General features: G+C 45.3%; 1 protein-coding gene across 1 annotated transcript in view; it reads right to left on the reverse strand.

Moving 5' to 3' along the window:
- Positions 1-24,123, reverse strand: part of ELL3 (elongation factor for RNA polymerase II 3) — a 165,576-nt gene extending 141,453 nt beyond the window's left edge. The window contains exon 1 of the mRNA XM_073568604.1: positions 23,952-24,123. Within this exon, the coding sequence (XP_073424705.1) occupies positions 23,952-24,089 (138 nt within the window). The 5' untranslated portion in view covers positions 24,090-24,123. The remainder of the gene's footprint in view (positions 1-23,951) is intronic.
- Between the last annotated feature and the right edge of the window lie 2,899 nt (positions 24,124-27,022).

Here is a 27,022-nt window from a genome sequence, read left to right on the forward strand (position 1 = left end):
CTGCTCTGGCTGAAGCTTTTCCCTCTCAGCCACCCTCTCAAACACTGTCAGGAAGGCCTCAACATCATCCTCAAGGGTAATTTTTTGCAATGCGCGTCTTACCGCCTTCCTGACGTGGGTGTCATCCGCCAGACCTGGGGTTGGGGCTCTCGTCCTGCCCTCCTGGATGACAGTTGCCAAAAGCTGCATCTGCTGCCGTTGCTTCTGCTGGCTCTGCTGGATCTGTTGTAACAACAGCCTGTTGGTCTCCTGTTGTTGTGACTGTGCCTGGACCAGGTGTTTCAGCAGGTCCTCCATTTTTCCAGGCAATGCTTACTGACTTGTTGCAAACTTGACTGCAGTAACAGTCTCACGGGAACGCTGCCCACACGTCTAGCACCAATTGTAGGGATTTGACTCACTCAGGTGCAGCGGGAGACAGTCAAGAGGCAGGTTCCTTTAAAGTTCATGCGGTTTATTACATCATAAACCTATCCAGCAGCAAGTAACAAAGAAAATTGCCTTCAGCTCAAAAGGAAAACATAAAGGTCCGTTTCTTCAGTCTCATTCCTGGAGCCTCAGCACACACACAGGAGGTTTGTCCCTCCTCGCATACAGCTGCCTGGTTCAAGAGCAGGCCACATTATAAGGGTGTAGCCACATGCACGAACCTAGCAGCTGACTGGTCACGTGACTGTGACCTCACCACAGGTCCTTGCAAGACAGTAATGAAGCAACATCTATTATGACTTACATTATTGAGACAAGCCATCTATGAGACACATATCTCCCATCGATTATACAACCCTTAGCCACGCCACATAGTGCTGTGTGCTAAAACTAAGTAGTTGATGCTTGAAGTTGGAGTTGTGGTATTCTGTAGTTTGCTGTTGTATGTGTGAATCTCCTGGTCCCTTTTCCCATTTAGTTTACTCCTCCCTGTCCTTCTCCTCTTCCCTATTGTTGATTAGTGCTTTTGTATGATAGAGTGTTATCTCTGTTTTGTCTTGTGTGTCTTGTTCATATTAGCTTTCTGTCCCAGGCTCCATGGGGTAGGGAAGGGTACAGACCAGAGATTAACAGGAGCATAGTGAGGTCAGAGACTTGGGCCTTTCTACCATCAAAAGTACCCCCCAGACAGGGATAGTTAGGGTCCCTGTTCCAGGGACAGTTTGAGGCTCCCCTCCCCTATCTAAGACCATCACAGCGTGACAGTAGCTAATCTCCCTGGACGTGGACGGCAGGGAAAAATTAATACAAGGTTGCAACTCAGGATATTCCGGATGGTGGATAAGCATCCCCAATCAAGTTCCAAAGAAATTCAAGCTGTCCTGCAGGCTCAGGGTGCAGTGCAGTGTCAGCACAAACTGTCGACATTAGAATGAAATGAAATGCTATGGCAGGAGACCCAGGAGGACCCCATGGCTGACACACAGACATAAAAAAGCTAGACTGCGGTTTGCCAAAATTTACATGAGTAAGCCAAAATCCTTCAGGGAAAGCGTCTTGTGAACAGTGAGACCAAGATACAGTAGAGTTTTTGGTAAAGCACATAATTCTACTGTTTACCAAAAATGGAAAGAGGCCTACAAAGAAAAGAACACAGTACCTACAGTCAAATATGATGGAGGTTCACAGATGTTTTGGGGTTGATCTGCTGCCTCTAGAACAGGGTGCCTTGACTGTGTGCAAGGCATCATGAAATCTGAAGATTACTAATGGATTTTGGGTCACAATGTAGTTCCCAGTGTCAGAAAGCTAGGTCATCCTAGGTCTAAGTCTTCCAGCATGACCCCAAACATACTTCAAGAATCACCCAGAAATGGATGGAAACAAAGCGCTGGAGAGTTCTGAAGTGGCCAGCAACTATCTAAATCTCATTGAACAACTGTGGAGAGATCTTAAAATTACTGTTGATTGAAGGCACCCTTCAAATATGACAGACCTGGAGCAGTTTGCAAAAGAAGAGTGGTTCAAAATTCCAGTTTAGAGTTGTAAGACGCTTGTTGATGGTTATGGCAAGTGATTGATTGCAGTTATTTATTCCAAAGGGTGTGCAACCAAATATTAAGTAGAGGGTGCCAACAATTTTGTGTGGCCCATTTTTGGGGTTTTGTGTGAAATGATGTCAAATTTGCCTTTTTTTTCTCTATTTTTGTTTTGTTCCAATACACACAAAGGAAATACCATATTTTTTGGATTATAAGACGCACTTTTTTCCTCCAAATTTTGGGGGAAAATGGATGTGGGTCTTATAATGTGGATATACCTTACCGACTGCGGTGGAGCAGTGTCTCAGGGTTGCTGCTGGAGGAGGCAAGAGTGGAGCGTTGCTGCAGGCCCCAGGCTGGGATGAGGGGGTGTTCCGATGTTCGCCGCTGAGGGTGAAAATGGCTGCGGTGCTCTGTGGTGCTGGGGGGCTCCGCCGGCATTTTGTGAAAGCGCGGAGGGAGCCCCCCGCACATCCATTTCTGCGATGCAGTGGCCTCTGGGAAAATGGCCGCCGGGGGGTGGCGCATGCTCAGACTGAGATTTTGTTGCCGATATCTCAATCTGAGCATGCGCTGCCCCCGGCGGCCATTTTCCTGGAGCCCCACCGCACATCTATTACTGTGATGCGGTGGCCTCCGGGAAAATGACTGCCGGGGCCGAAGCATGCTCAGATTGAGATCTCGGCAATGAGACCTTGTACCGAGATCTTGGGAGACGAGATCTCAGAACCCAAGATCTCATTGCCGAGATCTCAATCTGAGCATGTGACGCCCCCGGCAGCCATTTTCTCAGTGGGCACCGCATCGCAGAAATGGATGTGAGGGGGGCTCTGGGCTTTCACAATATGCCGGCAGAGCCCCCTGCACCACAAAGCACCGCAGCCATTTTCACCTGCAGCGGAACACCCCTCATCCCAGCCTGTGGTCTGCAGCATCGCCCCACTCTTGCCTCCTCCAGCAGCGACCCTGGGACCCCGCTTCACCGCAGCCACCACTCCCAGTAAGCAATAAGGCGCATGGATTATAAGAAGCACCAACATTTTATTAAAAAAAAAATGTTTTTTTTCCTATTTTTCTCCTCAAAATTTGCAGTGCGTCTTATAATTCGCAAAATATGGTAAACGTGCGTATAAAAAAAAGTGTAATTGCAATAAGTTCCTGGGAGAAATACTTCATTTGTAGAACAATTTCAATAGTGCCAACACTTTCGGCCTTGACTGTATATATATATATATATATTATGCATCTTTTATGCATATATTTAATTACGTGTTTTTTTATGCGATGGTTGTACTATTTAACTTAAAGCAGCAAACTGACATTAGTTTGCTCTCCCATTCTAGACTTTTAGGTTTTCACACTGACAACTAGTGACAAGTTATATTTTTTTAATTGATTAGTTTCATTAACCCCTTCACACCACGGCCATTTTTTTCCCCTTGTTTTCCTCCTTTCAAGAGCCACAACTTTTTTATTTTTCCATCCACATGACCATATGAGGGCTTTTTTTTTGCTGGTCAAGTTGTAGTTTTGAATGACACTATTTATTTTATCATGTGATGACCTGAAAAGCGGTACAAAAATTCCAAGTGCGTTGAAATTGCAAAAAAAACCCTTCAATTTCACAATTTTTTTATTTACCAAGTTCACTACACAGTAAAACTGACCTGACAATGTGATTCTCCAGGTTAGTACGATTACATAAATACCAAACATGTCTATTTTCTTCAAATTTTAAGGAGCAAAAAAAAAAAAAATTTGCTGTATGGAGACATTATAATAATATCTTTGGAGCTATGCAGTGGTGGTTGAAGACTTACTGTATATACATCTCCCCAGAATACTGTAAAACAGGCAGTAAAGATGGTTGCAGTACTTTATATTGGTAAAACCCAATGACCAGTTCCCTTTAAGAGGTTGGCATACAAAATATGGCTTCTAAATTGCATTGCTGTATTTATGCCATAAGCTTTTAGCCCGTAGACACAAGTTATGAGTCAAGTTTACAACATTGCATTTCAATAACATTTTAACGCAAATTCTTCGACATGTTGAGCTTAGTACATTTCACAAAACGAAAAAAAAGCCCCAAGTTGGCGGCTGTCAAGTAGTGACACAACTGATAATATCATGATAAATATATGAGAACTGTTCTCTATGAGCCAGACTCTCCACAGGGGTAAATAACCTCACAATCTCTTATCAGATCTCTCTAAGGCTATGTGTCTGCTTGATTTTATTACTTTTCACAAGTGAAGCTGCTTTAAAAGGCATAAGTAAGAACAAATGTGCATTTCGTAAGCTCAATATGTGCTCTGAAACTTCTAGTTTTACCGGTTTCCTCATTGACAAATCTCACTGTAATGACTTCTTAGGAAACATCTAAGGACCTAAGAAAACCACTTTACCCAGTAAATACTGGATTATTGTTCATTTTGGAAAAACACACTGTAGAGGTAAAAAGTGGTTAGTCTGTCACAGAAGATGATCATAACATAGGCGGCAATTTCTCGCTGTGTACAACTGGGTGTAAAGGAAACCTTACTAATATTTGGAGCTCTTGCTTGAGGGCTGGGGTAGGGCATCCTTTTTTGGGGGTTATAACTCTTGTTACCCAATTTCTCTACCATCATAAGACCTGCACACAGGCACACTGTTGACTGTGTAATTCTTTGAACTGTCCCATACTTTGTTATCCTCCACGTTGATTCCATTACTTTTCCAATTCTAGGTGCCAGTGTACATGGACTGACCAGCGGCACTAAACGATAGATCGGTAAACATTTACCGATAGGAGATCATGTTTATAGCCTGTTTACACAGGCAGACCAAGGAAAACTCTGCACGCTGAGAGATCTGTACTAGATCATTCAGTGAGCATAGGCTGCCATAGTTCTTGGCAGTGCAAGTCCTGTTTGTACAGGAAGATGCAATGCCAGAATCGATGATCTTTTGCGCTGCACAAAAGGTCATTTCCCCCGATGAACAAGCAAAACGCTGATCGGCGGACGACATTAAAACGTCCATTCATGATAATTTTTCAGTGTAAATGCAACTAAAGTCTACTTCCAAGTTGACTAATGTTGCTTTGCCTAGGTCCATCACCTGGTATCATTCCTGCCATTGTCTTTTGGCATTACCCCTCTATTAATATCTTGGTTTTCCTTCATTATTGAAGTTTCTGTATGATCTTGGTCACCCCAACTATATAACCTTTCTGCTACCTTGTCAGCATTTTTAGTGATTGTGTGGCACTCTAAGCATGTCACGATGCTGATAGTGATCCTTTGACAGGTAAGTCAGAAGATTACAGTTTCATCTACACCTATATTTACTTGCTTGTTGCTACATTAAAAACGCACTGGGGTCGAAAATTTCTATACATCTGCTGCTCCCAAAACAATCAGGGCCAGCTGACCAAAATCATTGACCACTTTCTTGGTCTAACCGATGAAATATACATGATAATATGAAAAGCAAGGTTAAAGGGTTAAATCCAGCTTACCTAGTTTCCACCTTTTCATAGGATATGTGATAACTCACTGATTGCTCTAGGTCTGACCACAAATACCTCCATCAATCTCAAGATTATGCTCTGAAATGCCCCACAAAAATGGAGCAGTGGTCAGTAGAGTTGAGCGAAACGGGTCGAAAAATTTCAAAAGTCGCCGACTTTTGGCAAAGTCGGGTTTCATGAAACGAAACCCGACCCTAGGATGAGGTCGGCCACGAGGTCGGCGACTTACGCGCCAAAGTCGCGTTTCAAAAGTTTGTTTTGCGCTCTTTTTCAGCCAATCAGGATCCACGGACACTGTGGGTAACGTGATGACATAGGCAGGGGTCACCACCATCTTTCAGAAGGGCATGCAAGTGATTGGCTTGCTTTGGTGGGCGTCACAGGGGTTATAAAAGGGCGTGCACGCCGACCGCCATCTTACTTCTGCCGATCTTAGCATAGGGAGAGGTTTCTGCTGCTGATTCTGTAGGGAGAGCGTTAGGCAGGGAAGAAGAAAAAAAAACTCCTTCTGCTGCTAGCGATTTTGCCTGTACAACACACCAGTCACTGTGTGTGCAGTGCAAGGGGAGGCTATATTGTGGTGGATCAGCGGTGTTGGTTGTTAGGCTGCCTTCTAAGGCTTCCTGACAGCTGCATTGCTGTTTACCCACTGCTCTGCAAACTGCTTTTTTAAAAGCAATCCCAATTTTTTTTTTTGTCCTGCTGAAGTACTGAGCGTGCATTTTTTCACACCATACAGCGGTGTACGCTCCTCACACAGTACCGTGTAACGGCTGTTATCACAGCCACAGTGAAGCTATCTGTGTGTCACTCTGTGAGAATAAGTCGAGGACATGTTCCGTTCTTACAGACCTGCACCTACTAGTTTTGTCTAGCTTTCAAACAGTTAAATATATTTGCTGTTTGATCACATTCAAAACTATAGAGAGACAGCATGTGTCAGTCCGTATACTTAAAAAACACGGAGCTTGACAATTTTACGTACACCGGACAGCCGTGTACATGCACGCTCCTCTCAGTACCGTGTAACGGCTGTTATCACGGCCACAGTGAAGCTATCTGTGTGTCACTGTGGAAGGATAAGTGGAGGACTTGTTCCGTTCTTACAGACCTACACTCTAGGGAGATTCCTATTCTGCCCAATTCTACATACACCTTGTAGTTTGTGATACACTAGCCAATTTCTGCCTGTGACATAGCGCTCTGATATCCAGTGGGCCTCACACAATCCAAAGGTGTCCAGTGTCCACTAGTGTGCAGAAATTCAAAATCTCCCTTATCCTGTAGTCACTTTTTTCACACCTGTGCCATCGAGCCTGTGACATAGCGCTCTGATATTCAGTGGGCCTCACACAATCCAAAAGTGTCCAGTGTCCACTAGTGTGTGCAGAAATTCAAAATCTCTGTGATCCTGTAGTCACTTTTTTCACACCTGTGTCATCGAGCCTGTGACATAGCGCTCTAATATTCAGTGGGCCTCACACAATCCAAAAGTGTCCAGTGTCCACTAGTGTGTGCAGAAATTCAAAATCTCTGTGATCCTGTAGTCACTTTTTTCACACCTGTGCCATCGAGCCTGTGACATAGCGCTCTGATATTCAGTGGGCCTCACACAATCCAAAAGTGTCCAGTGTCCACTAGTGTGTGCAGAAATTCAAAATCTCCCTTATCCTGTAGTCACTTTTTTCACACCTGTGCCATCGAGCCTGTGACATAGCGCTCTGATATTCAGTGGGCCTCACACAATCCAAAAGTGTCCAGTGTCCACTAGTGTGTGCAGAAATTCAAAATCTCTGTGATCCTGTAGTCACTTTTTTCACACCTGTGCCATCGAGCCTGTGACATAGCGCTCTGATATTCAGTGGGCCTCACACAATCCAAAAGTGTCCAGTGTCCACTAGTGTGTGCAGAAATTCAAAATCTCCCTTATCCTGTAGTCACTTTTTTCACACCTGTGCCATCGAGCCTGTGACATAGCGCTCTGATATTCAGTGGGCCTCACACAATCCAAAAGTGTCCAGTGTCCACTAGTGTGTGCAGAAATTCAAAATCTCCCTTATCCTGTAGACACTTTTTTCACACCTGTGCCATCGAGCCTGTGACATAGCGCTGTGATATTCAGTGGGCCTCACACAATCCATAAGTGCCAGTGTCCACAAGTGTGTGCAGAAATTCAAAATCTCCCCTGTCCTATAGACACCTTGTACCTTGTTTTACATTACTATATAGTTTGTTGGATTTTGTCTACATTTCTACAAAAAATGAGGAAGGCTGGTGGAAGAGGCCGTGGAATTGGGCGGGGGTTGGCAGCTGGTAATGATGGTGTTGGTGGTGGATGTGATGGTAGTGGCAAGAGCAAAATAGGACCGAATGCAGGAGGTGTTGAGCCGGCGTCATCGTCTGGCTCCATAAGGCTTCGAAGGCTTAGTTTTCTAGGAGTTGGCAAACCGCTTTTAAAGCCAGAGCATCAGGAAAAAGTTTTGTCTTACATTGCTGACTCAGCCTCCAGCTCTATCGCCTCCTCTTCTGAAGTTGTAAAAAGTAAAAGCACTGAGTCGTCATTGGAGGCTCATGTTCATGAACCACACCTTTCCTTGTGTCCTTCACCCCAACCAAGATTGAAGGATGACGCAGGCCATACTACTGATTACTCCATGGAGCTGTTTTCACATACCATGCCTGGATTATCAAGTGAAATGGTGAATTACCCAGGCCAAGATGAATCTGACATGGAGTGCACTGAAACACAGCCGCTGATAGATGATTCTGCTGGTACATTCACTCAGAGCACTACATTGTCCTCGCAGTGTACAGAGCCAGATTCTGACCCTGATGAGACTCAGGTGCCCCTTCCCGCACACTATACCACCATACACGGTGACACAGAGGAAGGTGCACATGACATTGAAGAGGAGGTGATGGATGACCCAGTTGTTGACCCAGATTGGCATCCATTGGGGGAAGAGGGTGCTGCTTCCAATAGCTCAGATGAGGAGCATCCACAGCAGACATCGACATCGCAACAGCTGTTATCTGGCAGGCCCGGAGCACTCCAAAGACAGGTTCCAAAAATCAAAAGAGCTGCTGGACAGCTTGTCCAGAGGGTCAAAAGATCACAGCGTGCTAGGCCGCAAAATGTCTGCCAAAGTAGGAAGAGTGCAGTGTGGCACTTTTTTGAACAAAATCCTCATGATCAGGCCAAGGTTATCTGTAAGAAGTGCGCAAAGACCTTTAGCCGAGGGAAAAATCTGAAAAATTTGAATACCAGTTGCATGCTTAGACATTTAACCACCATGCACTTGCAAGCGTGGACACAACACCAAACCTCAAGTGCCACATGTGCAACTGATCACAAAGAAGGTAGTCAGCAACGCTACATTGTTTCCCCCACTGTAAGCCCACCGGTTAGCACAGCAGCAAATGTTGAGGTGTCGTTGCAAGGCCACAGCAGTCAGGGAATCCCACTGTTATATCAACGAAATACTGAATCTAGGCCATCAGAAAGAACACCAACTCCATCACCATCATCAACCCTCTCTCAGTCCGCCCTGTCCACCGCTACTTCCACCATATGCAGCTCTCAAGTCTAGCTCACCCTCCCAGACACTATGAGTAGGTCAAGAAAGTACTCAGTCTCTCATCCGCGTACACTGGGTTTGAACGCCCACATTGCCAAACTAATCTCGTTTGAGATGATGCCCTATCGGTTGGTGGAAAGCGCAGCTTTCCGCGAACTCATGGCCTATGCAGTACCACGCTATGACCTACCCAGTCGCCACTTCTTCTCTCGCAAAGCCATCCCAGCCCTCCACCATCATGTAAAAGACCGCATTGTCCATGCACTCAAGCAGTCAGTGAGTGGAAAGGTGCACCTCACAACTGATGCATGGTCCAGTCGGCATGGCCAGGGCCGTTACGTGTCCATCACTGCGCACTGGGTTAATGTGGTGGATGCAGGGTCCACAGGGGACAGCGGTGGTGGGACAGTGCTGCCTAGCCCACGGTATAGGAAACAGTTGGCTGTAGGCGTTCGACTCTCCTCCTCCTCCTCCTCCAGAAGCGAAAGCTCGTCCACAGAGCGCAGTCGTACAAGCACTCCATCTGCAGCTGCCACTGTTGCACACGAGGTGTCCCCCTATCGAGCAGCTAGTGGAAAGCGTCAGCAGGCTGTGTTGCAGATGATGTGTTTGGGCGACAGACACACCGCCGTGGTGCTGGCCGAGTACTTGAAGCGACAAACTGAGTCATGGCTGGGCAGTGTACATCTTGAGGCAGGCAAGGTAGTTAGTGATAACGGCCGTAATTTTGTGGCAGCCATAGCCCTTTCAAAATTCAGCCACATACCTTGCTTGGCTCACACCTTGAACCTGGTGGTGCAGTGCTTCCTCAAAAATTATCCGGAGTTAACAGCCCTGCTCCAGAAGGTGCGAAGACTGTGCGCGCACATCCGCCGGTCGCCTGTACACTCCGTTCGTATGCAGAAGCTGCAGCGATTGCTCCACCTTCCCAACCACCGCCTCATTATCGACATTGCAACAAGGTGGAACTCCACCCTGCACATAGTGGAGCGGCTGTGCGAGCAGAGGCAGGCCATAATGCATTTGTGGGAGGATACACGGCCAGGCACTTTGAGAGCAGACATGGAGTTGACAGGTGTGCAGTGGTCGAAGCTGAAAGACCTCTGTAAAGTCCTTCAGTGTTTTGAGGAATGCACACGGCTGGTAAGCGCAGATGACGCCATCCTAAGAATGAGCATCCCACTTATGCGTCTGCTCATGCAAACTTTGACGCACCTTAAGGAGCAGGCGTCTGCAGCCAATGTTGATGAGGAGGAAGAGGAGGAGGGAATCCTTGATGACATTCAGCCATTGTCTGCTCAGGGACCTCTCCTGGACGAGGTGGAGGAAGAAGAGGAGGAGGAGGATGATGATGATGGGGATGATTACTTAGGGGAGGAGGATGCATCTCGTGGGGCAAGTGAAAATGTTGGCGTGGCAAGGTCTGGTACAGGGTTTGTGCGTGACTGGAGGGATGTGGATTTGCCAGAAAGTGCTCCTCCAACCAGCACTCGCAGTGCATCATTGACACCGGGAACATTGGCCCACATGTCAGATTATGCCTTGCAGATCCTAAAAAGGGACCCCCGCATTGCCAAAATGATGAACGATGACGACTACTGGTTGGCCAGCATCCTGGATCCACGCTATAAAGGCAAATTACAAAACATCATGCCACAGGAGAACCTTGACCTAATATTGGCTAATAAACAAGCAACTCTGGTAAATCGGTTGCTTGAGGCATTCCCAGCACACAGCAGCGGTGATGGTTCTCACACGAGCCGTACGGGCCGGGGGCAGCTTGGCAGAGGTGTTCATGGTGCACACAGCAGAAGTGGCGTTTGAGACAGGGGTTTCATGACAATGTTGTGGACTGATTTTTCAAGTACCGCTCACACAACTGGTAATACTGCATCGATGGAAAGTGACAGGAGACAGCAGTTGTCAACTATGGTTACAAACTACTTTTCCTCCCATATCGATGTTCTCCCACACAGGTCATTCCCCTTTGACTATTGGGCCACTAAACTGGACACCTGGCCTGAATTGGCACAATATGCCTTACAGGAGCTCGCTTGCCCAGCTGCAAGTGTGCTATCGGAAAGAGTCTTCAGTGCAGCTGGATCAATCCTGACAGAAAAAAGGACCCGTCTGTTAACCCAAAATGTGGATGATCTAACCTTCATTAAAATGAACCATGCATGGGTTTCCAAGGATTTTGTCCCACCTTCCCCTGATGACACATAGGGTGACAGAAAAATGGCTTGCTTTGGTCCACCTCTTCCTGGGACTTGACCTATTTCGCCTTTTGCATAAGCTGAATGTCCAACATCAACATATGCCACTTTCTAAAACTCCCTAACTGTGCTGCCTCCCCCCCCATGGCCGGGGTCACCACCTAGCACACGACACCGTGCGAGTGCCGTTGCCCTGGACAGGTAGGTAGGCCGACTCTTGGGCGCGGACACTGGCACAGGGTCCCTCATAGTGCAATCAAGTGTCTCTGACGGTGGTGGTGCACACCCGCCGTCAGACACACCGCCGTACTATGAGGGGCCCAGTGCCAGTACCGACGCCCACGAGTGGGCCCCCCTTGCTTGGGCAGGGCCCCAGCATTTGCAATCTTTACCTCTCCCTGCTCATCCGCTGTGTAGTCTGGGCCGTCAAATCCATACTGTGCCTGACACCGTCTGAGCCTGCCTCCTGATGTATAGACATATATTTTGAATGTGTACGCTATCCATACATGTTATCCGGGTATACGGTACCCTTTCTCACCTTTGTGCAATCACGTGCAATCCATACTGGGCTTAACACCGTCTGAGCCTGCCTCCTGATGTATAGACATATATTTTGAATGTGTACGCTATCCATACATGTTATCCGGGGATACGGTACCCTTTCTCACCTTTGTACAATCACGTGTAATCCATACTGGGCGTGAGAACTGCTGGCGAGCTGTTAAGCAAGCTACAGCACCTGTGGTTTGCACACGTAAATTTTTCATTTTTTCAGGAATGACGGTTAGGCCTAATTCCGGAACTGCGGTTGACCTGCACTTACTGGGAAATCATCGTTCGCGGGTAATAATTGTAATCAGTGATCCCCATCACTAACTTTGTTCAGCGGGTTATCTGCACCTGTAAGCGACAAACGCTGGCCTTTTCAGTGTAGCGCACATGCAGCCACGGACATGTAAGGGCATGACACACCAGTTATTGGGCAATCTCATGTGCCAGAGCCTCACGTGTCCCTCTAGTAAGCCGGACTCGGACCACGGGGCATGACGGAGTCTCGTTCGTTAACGGAATTAAGCTTGCAATGTGTGCATCTTTTATGTAGCTGGCATGGTTGAGGTTTCCCAGGTGGAGTCGAATTTAACCGTAGGCTCCACTCCTGGTGGTGCCCTTCTGGACATTCCTTTAAGGTTCAGCTTTGCAACCATACTGCCCACGTAAAACAAACACTTTGCCTTCATGAACGCTGTTTGGAGGGTCATGACTCGTGGGAATAACGCCGCCCAATCAGTTAACCTGCTAGAGAGATCCTTCGTTGCTCCAAAGCATGACATCACACTCCCTAGGAGGAAGGTAATACCACTGTGGCGACCGTACTCCTGGGGGCGACACAAGTGCACTGATGCCCAGCCACTGCTCGATGAATCTGCTGGTACATTGACCCAGACCACTACATTCCCCTTGCACGCTACACGGCCTGAATCTGACCCTGATGAAACTCAGGTTACCCTTCCCATATACAGTTCCATCTTACACGGTGACAAAGAGGAAGCTGCAGATGAAAGTGCAGGTTCGGCCCACCCGCCATCAGACACACCACCGTACTATCAGGGGCCCTGTGCCAGTGCCGTCGCCAACGAGTGGGCCCCCCCTGCTTGCTCAGGATCACAGCACTTGCAAGGTTGAAATACTGTGCAGTGAGATGGAAGATGGGGACGACGAGGAGTCCAGACTAGTACAGGGATTCCCTAGCGAGGAGACTTATTTGATTGTTTTCAATGTTGGGACAGCAATTTTTGGGGAGCACTATACTCTGGAGAATGATAGATGGGGCCCACCATACACTGGAACATTCCAAAGGTGGACATCAGACACTGGAGCAGCATTTACAGGGCCCATTATACACTAGAGCATTAGAAATGGGGCCCATTATGTTTGGAGCATTATTTGGGCCCATAAGACAGTGGAGCTTCATCCATGGGGACCAACATATACTGTAGCATTATGTGGAGCTCATCATATACTGTTTCAAACATTATATGGGACCAATGATTCTGTATGGAGAAATAGATGGGCCTCGTCATGAGATGTAAAAAGTGAAGTATTTTTCATTGTACTATACCGCTATTTCTCTGCCGTATCGGAGCATGATGAGTTGTGGTATGTGTTAAAGGGGCGCTCTTTCGCCCAGGGCACATGAAAACCTGGAGCCAGCCCTACCCCCCACAACTTTAGCCAAATAACCCCCATTTTTCAGTGCGTAACTTGTATTATGAAGTTAATTAAGGTTGACAAGCTTAAGTAATAAGAATTGATGCTTTTGGCATTCAAATGGGCACTGTAGGTGTGTTTCCTGTCCTCCTCTCACTGCCGACTTTTATTCCCCATTGACTTACATTGGGTTTCGTGTTTCGGGACGACCCCGACTTTTCCCTATAATCGGCCGATCTTGCTCGACCCGACTTTTGGAAAAGTCGGGTTTCACGAAACGAAACTTGACCCTAAAAAACCAAAAGTCGCTCAACTCTAGTGGTCAGGAATCAATAGCTGAAGATAGAGCTTGGCTATCTACAGCAATACCACAGAAAATGAATTAGTCCATTGTAATCAAGCATTTCACAGCACCATTATTAGTAGAGATCCCAATGTTTGGACCGCCTTACACATTTGACTAATATCGGTTGTAACCTGCAGATATCGATGGGTTCAACTGACACTTTTGGGGGCACCAGCCAACTAATCGTCGGGGGAGATGCCGATTGGGCATGTCCAATCTCATTTTCCCGGAGATCAGCCAATGGCAGAAATGTCTCATGGGGGAGAGGCGGCCGAGATGGCTGGTAGCATTGTTCGGGTGAGAGCCATCTAATGTGTATGGCCAGCATAAGGCGTTTACACTGACTATTAAAGAAGAATATTTTTAACAAATGTTAAAAAAGTAAAAAATAATTATTTTATGAATAACTGCTTCTGATACAAGCCTCCTCATAAAAGTAAAAATTTAATTATTAAAATAATATTTGCTACATTATCAGTGTAAACATTTAGATATAACATTTACAACGGCTTCACTACTCTTATCTTTTCCTTATCATTGTACTTTCCTCTTAGGGTACGCGGTCTGGATCGCTGGTGAATCGCTAGGTGGTCGCTAGTGAGCTGCCACACAGGCAGATCTCACCAGCGACATCGCAGGGGACGGGGGTCGCTACTTACCTGTCAGACGGGGCGATCCTGCGTCCTCCCGCCCGGCTCCACGCGTCGCTCGTCGGCGCCACAGGAAGCCCAGCAGGAAGTGGCTGACGAGGAATGATCCAGGAGCTTTTCGCGCGATCAGCGATAACCAGCGGGGGAGCCGGTTGGAGGCAAGTATCACATGCAGTGATATCGCTAGCAATATCGCTGCAATGTCACAAAATCGGTGACTTTACAGCGATATTGCTAGCGATATTGCAGTGTGTAACAGGGGCTTTAATGGTAGTCAAGCAGAAGCAAGAAATTGGGGTGCAAGACAATAACAGATGATTAGTCTAAGCCAGCAAGCTGAAATATTTTCCTTGCTAGTATACATCAATATTTATAAAAAATGGAGCCTATTCTAATTAAGTATGTATCACACTATTAGGGCATTATATACTAAATGAGAGCTTAACATACATAACATAGGAACAAACCCTAAAAACATGCAAATACAATAAACATGGGCTTACTGGGCAGCAGACTGGCACAAGGAGTGAGCCCTGTCCTTGGAGGTTTACAATGTATCATTTCATTAAAAATATGCAGACTTGAAACAAGATTTTTGCATAATGATTGTTTATATAAGTAGCAGATATTTAGATACATACATATTTAGAATTAATGAAAAAGAAAAATCAATTACATTAATGGCAAATCTCCAGTAAAATGTGACACCCTCCTTATATACATAGATTAAAAGGAAAGCCGAGATCAGATCTTTAGCCAAAACCAGATTCCAGTCTTTGGGTGGAGACTGAATAGATGGGCTCCATAGTTTCACACCGTTCAGTAACTGCAAAGTATAAATATGTGGACCGGTATCATGATGACATTGGATAGTCCATTTGTGAGAAAATCAATTTTGAATCTTTATTTAAATGATGCTGCAAGTCCCAGCTAGTGCACCAACCCTCCATATTATTCAGCAGAAGAGATGTGCTAAGCAGTTCATAATGCAGAGAATTGCTGCACTGGTCAAGAATTGGCCTGCTGTCACTGTGCACTTGCAGCCTTTTTTTACATAAGTTTCAAAGTTAATTTTCTCACTGATAAAAATATTTTCCCAGCTGCAAATGAAAGTTTTAAATTTGTCTTTTACTACCTTACGTAGCAATGTAATTAGTTTGGCAGTCTTAAAGCTCCTGATAGAATCCCTGTTAGAACAACAGCAAGATCAACCCCCAAAACCGCCCAGAGAACTTGACAAAGTTCTGCTTCCTGAGGCTATTTATTGATTTACAGTATTTTACTTGCTTATACAGCGCCATCATATTTCACAGCACTTTACAGACATTATTATCACTGTCTCCATTGGGGATCACAATCTAGATTCCCTATCAGTATGTCTTTAGAGTGTGGGAGGAAACCAGAGAACCCAGAGGATACCCACGCAATCACAGGGAGAACATACAAGCTCCTTGAAGATGTTGTCCTTGATGGGATTTGAACCCAGGAGCCCAGCGCTGCCAGGCTGCAGTGCTAACCACTGAGTTACCATTCAGCATCTTTAGTGCCTCTCTGTTAAGTGATAGCTCAATGTGCCTGTGATGCCAGGCGCTGGTAAGGAAATCTAGCACCTGCTTAGGTCATTGCTCTCCATGTTTCTGTGCACTAAGGTTCACTCCTGTGGGCACATGCTTAATCGTTCTACTCCTACTCCTCATGCTCTGCCATGCCACACTGTACAGCTGAACATGTCGAGCGTCCCCCTTGCTGCTATTCTGGATGTACAGTGTTGATCGACCACATATGTGCAGAAGAAGTAATGGAACTTAGCAGGGAATCTTCGTGTTTAGAAGAGAGGAGAGTGGTGATCTACGCAGGAACTAGATTTCCTGGTTTGAATTTGATGTCAAAGTCACCTTGAGCTCAACAGAAAAGGAGGCACTAAGAATGGAAATGTCAGCCCCCCCATAATAAAGCTTCAACATAAAGGGGGGGTCCCATGGCCATACAGGCCGTAGTTCAGTTTAATCTTAATTGTTTAATGACATTATTTTTTCCTCAGTAAAAGGTCATTTTTAGGTCAAGGTTATCTGAGAGTTGGTCATTAAACTGGTTTTAACTGCCTATAACAAGATGTTTTTGGCGCCGTTTTAACGGGTCATGATTGGTGGAGAGGATTTATGATAATCTATGATTGGTGGAGATGAATTTTGGCGGTCTTTCTGAAAATATATAAAGCCCTGTTTGGGCCGTTTTTCCCCTCATTCAGCATTTTTACTGAAGAATAGAAGATTCCCCTCCCTCCCTTTCAAGTTAAATGTCGTGAGGTTTGTTGTGGGAAAATCGCCCAATAAGGGGCGGATTGTTTCTTTGGTATGATAAGATTTGGGTATTTATATGGAATTATTATTGGATTGGTTCTTATTTATTTATTTATATTAACCCAAAATAAACTCACGGCCACTGGATATATCAGTATGGTGCTGTGCTGCCGAACACTGGATATATCAGTATAGTGCTGTGCTGCCGAACACTGGATATATCAGTGTGATGCTGTGCTGCCGAACACTGGATATATCAATGTAGTTCTGTGCTGCCGAACACTGGATATATCAGTATGGTGCTGTGCTGACAGACACTGGATATATCAATGTGGTGCTGTGCTGACGGACACTGGATATATCAGTGTGGTGCTGTGCTGACGGACACTGGATATATCAGTGTGGTTCTGTGCTGCCGAACACTGGATATATCAGTGTGGTGCTGTGCTGCCGAACACTGGATATATCAGTGTGGTGCTGTGCTGACGGACACTGGATATATCAGTATGGTGCTGTGCTGACAGACACTGGATATATCAATGTGGTGCTGTGCTGACGGACACTGGATATATCAGTGTGGTGCTGTGCTGACGGACACTGGATATATCAGTGTGGTTCTGTGCTGCCGAACACTGGATATATCAGTGTGGTTCTGTGCTGCCGAACACTGGATATATCAGTGTGGTGCTGTGCTGCCGAACACTGGATATATCAGTGTGGTGCTGTGCTGACGGACACTGGATATATCAGTGTGGTGCTGTGCTGCCAAACACTGGATATATCAGTGTGGTTCTGTGCTGCCGAACACTGGATATATCAGTGTGGTTCTGTGCTGCCGAACACTGGATATATCAGTGTGGTGCTGTGCTGCCGAACACTGGATATATCAGTGTGGTGCTGTGCTGACGGACACTGGATATATCAGTGTGGTGCTGTGCTGCCGAACACTGGATATATCAGTGTGGTGCTGTGCTGCCGAACACTGGATATATCAGTGTGGTGCTGTGCTGCCTAACACTGTATATATTAGTGTGGTTCTGTGCTGCCGGACACTGGATATATCAGTGTGGTTCTGTGCTGCCGAACACTGGATATATCAGTGTGGTGCTTTGCTGCCGAACACCTGATATATCAGTGTGGTTCTGTGCTGCCGAACACTGGATATATCAGTGTGGTGCGGTGCTGCCGAACACTGGATATATCAGTGTGGTGCTGTGCTGCCGAACACTGGATATATCAATGTGGTTCTGTGCTGCCGAACACTGGATATATCAGTATGGTGCTGTGCTGCCGGACACTGGATAGATCAGTGTGGTGCTGTGCTGCCGGACACTGGATAGATCAGTGTGGTGCTGTGCTGCCGGACACTGGATATATCAGTGTGGTGCTGTGATTATTTCTACATTATAAACAATAGCAAGGTCCAATTCAAGCACATGTAAGTGATAATCACATGCAGATTTGAGGACAAGCTGCAACTTTCCAAATCACTTGCATGTGAATTCAACCAAATCATTGCCACCACCAATTCCATAGAGAAACTTGCCCAGATTTGGATTAGCTGCCATGTGCTGCACATCCTATGGACTGTAAGCCCACAAGGGTAGGACCCTCTCTCATCTGTCATTGTTAGTTTGTGCTCTGTGATCTATAATCGTACTTTGTATGTTACCCCTTCTTATGTAGAGCACTGTGGAATCAATGGTGTGTTAAGGGGGTTAAGTAAAAATGTCCATTGTTGTATTTATTACTCTTTGTTAACTGGTACTGCTACATGTTTACATGTATTACAGCATGTATGAAATGGTACTGCTACCACTTCTGGGTATTACCATTGTTTTGGCTTTACATTTTACTGTATTATTGCTTTTATTTGCACATAGTTGTGATAATATTTACTGCATTTCATGGTGTGTCATTTACAGTATAGGGAAAGCGTAGTGCTCTTTTTTGCACACTACAAGGGGGCACTCTAGTGTATAGAACTCGTAGTAGGATAGGGTTAAGTGTAGGAGGGGCTGCCGGGAGTTAAGGTAAGAGTAGAAGGGAAGTTAGTTCAGACAGGGCCAGGGTGCCCGAAGTGTCCACATGGGCTATAGGCCCAGGACTGCTCGGCAGCCACGCAATGTTAAGCAGCAACAGCCCACGTTATCCACGGCCACTGGACATCAATACAGTGGGCCAGTACAGATGTGGTGACTCATAGCCTGGGCGGACGCCTTTAGGGTGGGAGTCAGTTGGAGTGATGAACAGAAGGATGCTGAAGCTTCGCAGGGAGCGGTACAGACGGGTTGGATGCTTTTCCAGAGGCAACCAAACCGGGTGGCAGATGATTTCAAGTCTGGGGCAAAACAGGTAGAAGGAATTGTCATAATGGCGAGGTTAGGCAAGGAAGAAAGAAGCTAGGAAGCAGTATAAGATGGTCCGGTCTGGACATGTGCTGTATAGAAGCATCAGCATAGTAGGGAGGGCTGAGGAAGCAAGTAAAGATGAATGTGATATCTATGATGTGCCAACTGTGGATATACTGTGTGAAGTTATCAGTAAAGATACCGTTCAAGTTACTATAGACTGTGTCTCAATTACTGGGAGTCGCCTCGGAGAAGGGCCATCGCCGCTTGGGAAGTGCCCAGGAGGACCCGAACCTGGAGACGCAGGTACGCTGAACAATGAAATGCAATTCTCTGTGAGGGAAGGTCGGGACACTGATGCTTTAGTGTCTCTGGCCACAGCTATAGTCCTGGCCGACCCTTACAGGTGCTCCACAAATAAATAATAATAATACTGTTTGCTGCATATAAAAGCGCTTCATTGATCATTTGAAATCCCTTCATCTTTATCAATGATTTAGATGATGCGATTGAGGGTAAACTGATTAAATTTGCTGATGACACAAAGCTTGGAGGGATAGCTAATACTAGAGAAGAGAGAGAGAGAAGATTCAAAAAGATATAAATAAACTGGAGCAGTGGGCAGCAACTAACAGAATGGTTTTTAAACAGGGAAAAATGCAAAGTACTACATCTTGGCAATAAAAATGAAAAAAGCATATACATAATGGGAGGAATAGGGGTAAGCAACAGCACATGTGAAAAAGACTTGGGTATACTAATAGATCACAGACTGAATATGAGTCAACAGTGTGATGCAGCAGCAAAAAAGGCAAATGTAATTCTAGGATGTATTAAAAGAAGCATTCAGTCTAGATCACGTGAAGTCATTATTTCCCTCTACTCCTCTTTGGTCAGACCTCATCTGGAATACTGTGTCCAGTTTTGGGCACCACATTTTAAAAAAGACATCAACAAATGAGCAAGTTCAGAAAAGAGCGACCAGAATGGTGACCGGTCTGCAAACCCTGTCTTATGAGGAAAGGTTGCAGATTTGGGAATGTTTAGCTTGCAGAAGAGAAGACTGAGAGGAGACTTAATAGCTGTCTACAAATATCTCAAGGGCTGTCAAATTATAGAAGGATCATCTTTATTCTCATTTGCACAAGGAAAGACTAGAAGCAATGCGATGAAACTGAATGGGAGAAGACACAGATTAGATATTAGAAAAAAATTTTTCACAGTTAGAGTGATCAATGAGTGGAACAGGCTGCCACGAGAGGTGGTGAGTTCTCCTTCAATAGAAGTCCTCAAACAGAGTCTGTTGTGGGAAGCAGGGTGTCTTGCAGTCCGCGCTGCCGAGATTCACAAATCACCTGGGATACAAGATGTTGTAGCAGTGTACTCCTTTATTTCCTCCTACGCGTTTCGGCACCCTTCCTGGCACCTATCTCAGGGATAGCAGGGATTTCTGAAGGTTTTTCCACATGCGAGTGGTTGGTGGAGGTCCTGCAGCAGCTGATTCTGTGATATGCTCTCAAGCCAGTTGTGGGTTACACAACTGTAATAGGTGAGTGGAACTGTATTATACCGCTCATACTTCAAGTGTCACTAGTGATAGGGCACTATTGCGCCTCTTGTTCCCCCCACCATTTTTGTATTCAAACAGAGTCTGGACAGACATCTGTCTGGGATGATTTAGCGAATCCTGCTTTGAGAAGGGGGTTGGACCAGATGGCCCAGGAGGTCCTTTCCAACTCTACGATTCTATGATTCTATGATTTATGTGCATTCGGTTTGGACTCCAAGTGGTAAAAAGTTTGTCGGAGAACAAAGCATCGATGATCTCTCCTAAAGTGTACTGTATAGATACTTACAGATGCACTTAAGGACACGGTGGTCTTCATTACAGTCTACTATGGAGGGGTTTATATCAGGGGCAAACATGCCACTGGAGCAGGGACACAAGAGGTACAAGGGCTCATGTCCACCTCCAAATCAGCGTTTCTGTCACAGACACATAAAGGGGTGCTTTATGATGAGCTTTTGGCCTTCAAATGAGTGCTTGCACAGGGTCCCTCTTCTGTCTGAGTCAATGATATGTCAAAGGATCGATATATCCAGAATCCATTCACTAGTAATTGTTATTGGTGCTTTAACAGAGCAGTTAAATAGTTAATACGTTACAATCATTTCTTCCTAAAAGGAGAGATACAGGGCGCATCCACTGTGTGAAATCCATATAAAACAATTATAATTGTGGAACAGTAGGGGAGGTGCTCACCTATTGGGGTTGTGAGGAAGTCACAACACCCATGAACACTTAAGAAGCAGCAGCAAGTCTGCACAGGGTCTTAGGACAGAATTGCAGAAATGACGTGGAAGTGCAATAAGGACTGCGCTTGCTTCTGGTAGAGTAAAGGGTTCTTTATTCAGCCAACGCGTTTCCTGAGCCTGCTGGCTCACTTCATCTGCCCTGATGAAGTGAGCCAGCAGGCTCAGGAAACGCGTTGGCTGAATAAAGAACCCTTTACTCTACCAGAAGCAAGCGCAGTCCTTATTGCACTTCCACGTCATTTCTGCAATCATTTCTTCCTGTGAGACTGAAAGCTGTCATTTTAATTTTATTTCAGAAACTGAGACTTACTAGTACGAAACATCTGCAGCCCGGGCACAGGTGCACATACAAGACCGTGAACTAGTGATAGTGTGCACCAATAGCCTTGGGATTCACATCTACCTATAAGACATGAGCTCCTGTGTCCTTACCAATAGTACATGTGATGTATGAGGATGGGGCGTCTGGCGGCTGCAGTATTCATCGATGCTCCAATACAGACTGGCATGCCATGCAACATCTGTCAATCTTGGTTAGCAATTGACATGACATATAGTTTGTAGATATATGGCATGTTTTTGCAGGCTACTAATTGCACCCACTTAAAAAATAAATGACGTTTCCGAAAGATTGGTTAATACTTTGAAAACTACCACAGCGGTTTCCATGCATTGCTGCTTTCTTTGTGGAAAACAATGAACCCCTCAATGGAACCTAAAAGACGCTATTGTAAGTCTGCGAGGTCTGTCAGGTGCCATCGGGGTGTGATGAAACTGGCACCAAGTTATAAACTTAACTCACAACGTAGATGTGAATAGAGTCCAAAAAATGCACAATGTTATACAGTTGGCTGGTAAACTAGAAATACACGATTCAGCAGACAGAAAGGCAAAGTGGACATGTAATTGAATTATGAGCGTCAGGTAAGGCCGTGCTTGTAAAAATCATATCTCATCTGTAATTAGCCCATTACATGCCAGGAAGTTCCATGGATGAAAGCAGAATTTCTAAGCACAAAAAAAATCCTAGTGTTTAGTTGGAGCAGATGTTTTATGTCAGTGAGGGGCTGGTGATGGAGTAGTGCAGGCTGTTAGGGTTTATTTATTTACTTGCGTTGTTTTTGACCATATGGTCAAAGCCACAAAAAACCCCACAAATTTGCAGTAAAACGTGTGCGGTTTAAAACCTGATTTTGTCTGCAAAATCATCTGTCTGCATCCATGTAAAAATATGGGCTCCATCCCATCGTATTGACAATAACGGGTGTTACAGGCGCAAAGATAACAATCAAATATCATGATGGAATTTCTATATATAATCAGCAATTTATCACAAGCCGACCATAAGTCAGTGCACAAAAACAAGCTCAAGAACCAAGGATGAAACACAAGGTGAACTGGACACTACTAAGCTCAAAACACAATGCCACCACCGGTGATACTGCCAGGACGAAGGGTGTTTACATGCAAAAATCCTAGAGGGTAACGGCCACCGTGAGGCTGGCGAACCTACGATACAGTGGGTGTTATTGAGAAAGGGCAGCAGGGAGCTGGAAGGGGCACCTCTATGATAGCGAACACCTAACATATGCCAACAGGTGGTAGAGTGTAAATATCCAAGATAACATATCAAGGGCATAAGAGCACTTTGCTAGGGCAGAGCGCAAGGTATTGTGTTTTCCCATATGTCAGTGGTAACAGGGCACATGATGGAAATACATAAAACAGATGTGATTAAGAAAACAACAAGAAGTTGGGGAATTATACCCAAAAAGAACATACAAAGGAAATGAGAGGGTAAATAGTTTTGAAGGCTAAAAGATAGTTACATGATGTGATCAATGGGCCATAATGAAGAGTCATAACTGCGATCAGTCCCATAAGGAGATCAAATGTTCATCACATTGTAGAATGATTGCAGACATATCAATGGAATAGGGAATTTAGATTGTGAGCCCCATCGGGGACAGCGATGATAATGTATGCAAACTGTAAAGTACTGCAGAATATGTTAGCGCTATATAAAAATAAAGATTATTATTGATATTAATCGAAGGGATCACCAGACCAGTTAGTAATCCGGTAGTAGCCACCAAACCTAGTGATAAGGAAGAAAGCCACAACGAGTAGTATAAAATCTGAGTAGCATGGCCTGGCACATCCAGTATGTGGCACAGTAAAGTCCTTATGCCATATACCAGAAGGGCAATGCTGGACATTATTGTAATACTCTTTAGTTGTTGCAGAACCAGTACTCCCAGCATCACCTGGTTCATAGAATCATAGAATGGTAGAGTTGGAAGGGACCACAAGGGTCATCGTGTCCATCTCCCTGCTCAATGCAGGATGCACTAAACCATCTCATATCTTCCGTCATGGCATGCTGGGAGTTGTAGTTGCACAACAGCTGGAAAACATAAGATTGCAAACCACTGTACTATAGTTTTCATGAAAGAAGTGACACTTTCTTTGGGCAGCTGCTGGTCGGTGGCTTACCTGTCCCTTCTGGAAGTCACGAAGGCAGCGAAGGGCAGAGTCTGTCAGCTTCAGGTGGAAGAGGCTGAGTCTGGGGCTTTTCCTGGGCTCAGTCCGGTAAGACAAGGACCCACTCAGCTCTTCCCCTGGACGAGACATGGCAGGCAGTGACAGCCAGCTGCAGAGGCAGGGGAACTGGAGACAGCAGCCAGGGGAGGTGTGAGAGGCGTGAAGCAGGGAGGGGACACCACAGAGAATGAGGAGGGACACACAACTGACATTACAGCTAAAGCCATGAGAGGCATGACTGGGAGCGTGGCGTTGTGTGGAAGAAGTGGTCACGGTGTATTAGCTATGACCAGTCCACTCACAGTCCTGCAATTCTTCCCCCCGGGACTCCTCTTAACCCCTTGTCCAACAATGTTTTGATTCTCTGGCAATTTTTGATCATTTTGCCCACATCTACCAAACTTTGTCCGGTCATATAAGGCCATTATTTTTATACCATTTTCCTTTTAGTTTTCCTTTTATAAGGGGATTTTTTTTTCTACATTTTGATTTAGTAAATTCCAACAAAAATAGGGTATTACAGATGAGATCCTCCTTTTCCTTCTGTTACTTTGTTATACTATATATGTAATTTTGGCCAACCGTGGCAGGTTATGGGTACAGTCACCAAGTCCACGATCACACACCATGCATTTAATGTGTGTGGTCATTAGGAAAATCGTAGACTAATATTTTTATTTCATAAAACAAATATTCCAATATTTGTCAATCAGCGGACACATTGTTCTAGATTTACCACAAACAAAAAGGTTTATTGTAACCGCGAGGACAGCTATACAATAAGCTACAATTACTACAATTATATGATAACAATCTAAACAACTTATAACATGACAATCAGGCTCGGACTGGCCCATAGGGGAACAGGGCAAACTCTGGTGGGCCCCTGTGCTGATCTGGGCCCCCAACCCCACTGTATGGATAGTACTTGTCATAATTCACTTGATTCACTCTGTACAGAAAAAAATCAGCATCTCATCATTCATAACCAAACTACCCAAATTATTATTATATAGCAATATACAGTAGGTACATTTGTGAGCGAAGGTAGTGTAATATTTGTATGCAGGTGAAAAGTGCCCCCCCCAAAGTCAATGTAACTGGTGGGCCCTCAGCACCCCAGTCCGACACTGATGACAATAAAGTGCTCATCTATCTCATCCATGGTCGGCACAACTCCAAATGATCAATACTAAATATTTGAATAAAACTCCAGTATATAAACCAATTAAAAGGCAGCAATCCCGTGTATCCACACAATAATTCCTTTTATTTTTAAGTGAACCTATCACCAGTTTTTTTTAGTTTCTGCACAAATACCACCACCTTTATCAGCTCCTGTGCTGCATTCCACAACCTTGTATATTATCGCCTGACTCCCCCCTGTATACCCCACCAAATACCTTTTGAATTGCTCCTGTGCTGCATGTAAATCCGGACGGTCCGGTCCTATGGGTGTCATTGCTGCAACGTCAGTCCCTCTTCTCTGCTGCTAATCTCCGTCCTCTGGCTTTGACTGATGTGAATGACGCGTCCTGATGTAAAATACTGAATGTGTGAATGTGACCTTACTTATACTTACTTTCCTCTCCTGCTGAGCTGCGACATCCAAAAATACAGGGCTTCTCTGCTTTTCTGCATTCCCTCCCTCTCCCTCTTTAGTCTGTCTGCTGCCTTAATCAGTTAAACGGCCTTGAGTGCTCTAACTTAAAGGGACATAAAAGGGAGGGTGAAGGCAGGATCTTTACACCTCTTCATCATTTGCCCCCTTTGCACCCCAAATAAGTAACCCCTACATATTTGACCCATATTATAGCTGCAGAGGAATGGATCACTACACTTACATCCTAAGATTAGGCAAAACTAAGTATACTCACATTGACATTTTCTTATTGATAAATTTAAGCAAAATGTCCTTTTTGGTGTAATTGTGGGGAAGGTGACTTGACGGACGGACTTGACTGAAGGGAGAAGGGACGGTTTGTGCACTGTAGACAGATGTTTGTAATGACAGAAGGGAAACAGCTGGTGAAGATGGAAAAGGAGTGCAGTACCTAGATTTGACCACAAGATGGCAGGGGGAGCGTAGTTTAGGACTTGACAGCAGCTTAGGGCTTTAGAAACCGCTTAATCATGGGGGCGGGGAGACAGGAACCCAGGAGGGGATTTCCCGAGGAGGGAGATAAATAAGACAGGAGAGGGTTCCAGAGGGTTCCAGTCCCGGGAGGAGCTCAGGAGGAGAATTATCAGAAAGGAGAACGGACAACAGTGGAGAGCTCAACCAGGGGACTGACAGGAAGAGACAGTCAGGGGGTGGCCCCGACACGAAGAACCGCAGAACAGACAAGGCCCCGGGGGTACCAATTGGACGACGACCTCGGACTGGTGAAGCGCTGGCGGTAGATAGGCCTAGGGCAGCCCCAGCGAAAGATCCGCGAGGAGCGTCACTACGGAGAAGAAAGGTGCAGGTACCCGGGCCTGAATACGGAGAGCTGTAAAGGTGCTACAGTCGTCAGGAGGACGCACAATAAATTCGGACCTGTTGCAACCAAAATCTGCCTCCGTCTGGTGTCTGTGTCGTCTGGTCGCAGTAAGCAGTGGACCACCCCCCAATTCGGGCCATTACTACATTATTAATGTTTGCATTTTTCCACACAAATGCACAATTGATGTTATTAGATATTAAGACCCAGGTCATTGGATAAGATTCAAAAAAGTTCTAGGAAAAGTGTGAAACCGATAAAAAAACGACGTTCTCTGAGTTTTTTTGCATCCAAGTTGAGGCTTTATTCGTACATCAGTACACTAATGCCAAAAACTGGTGTGTGAATAAGTCCTTGTATTGTTTAGGGCATCTTGGATGGACTTCATATATGTAATCTTAGTCACACTCCTACTTCTCGCATTCAAGGTGTTTCCTTTTTTGTATCCAATCTAGAATCTTGAAATGAGTGTATTCTTCTTGGGGAGGAATGAACTTTCTACGTATGACTGATTATGTTAGTGAGACCTGGGCAGTTTAT

The sequence above is a fragment of the Dendrobates tinctorius genome, unplaced genomic scaffold (genome assembly GCF_039654945.1).
Source record: "Dendrobates tinctorius isolate UK_male_01 unplaced genomic scaffold, ASM3965494v1 ptg000022l, whole genome shotgun sequence".
NCBI classification, from domain to species: domain Eukaryota; kingdom Metazoa; phylum Chordata; class Amphibia; order Anura; family Dendrobatidae; genus Dendrobates; species Dendrobates tinctorius.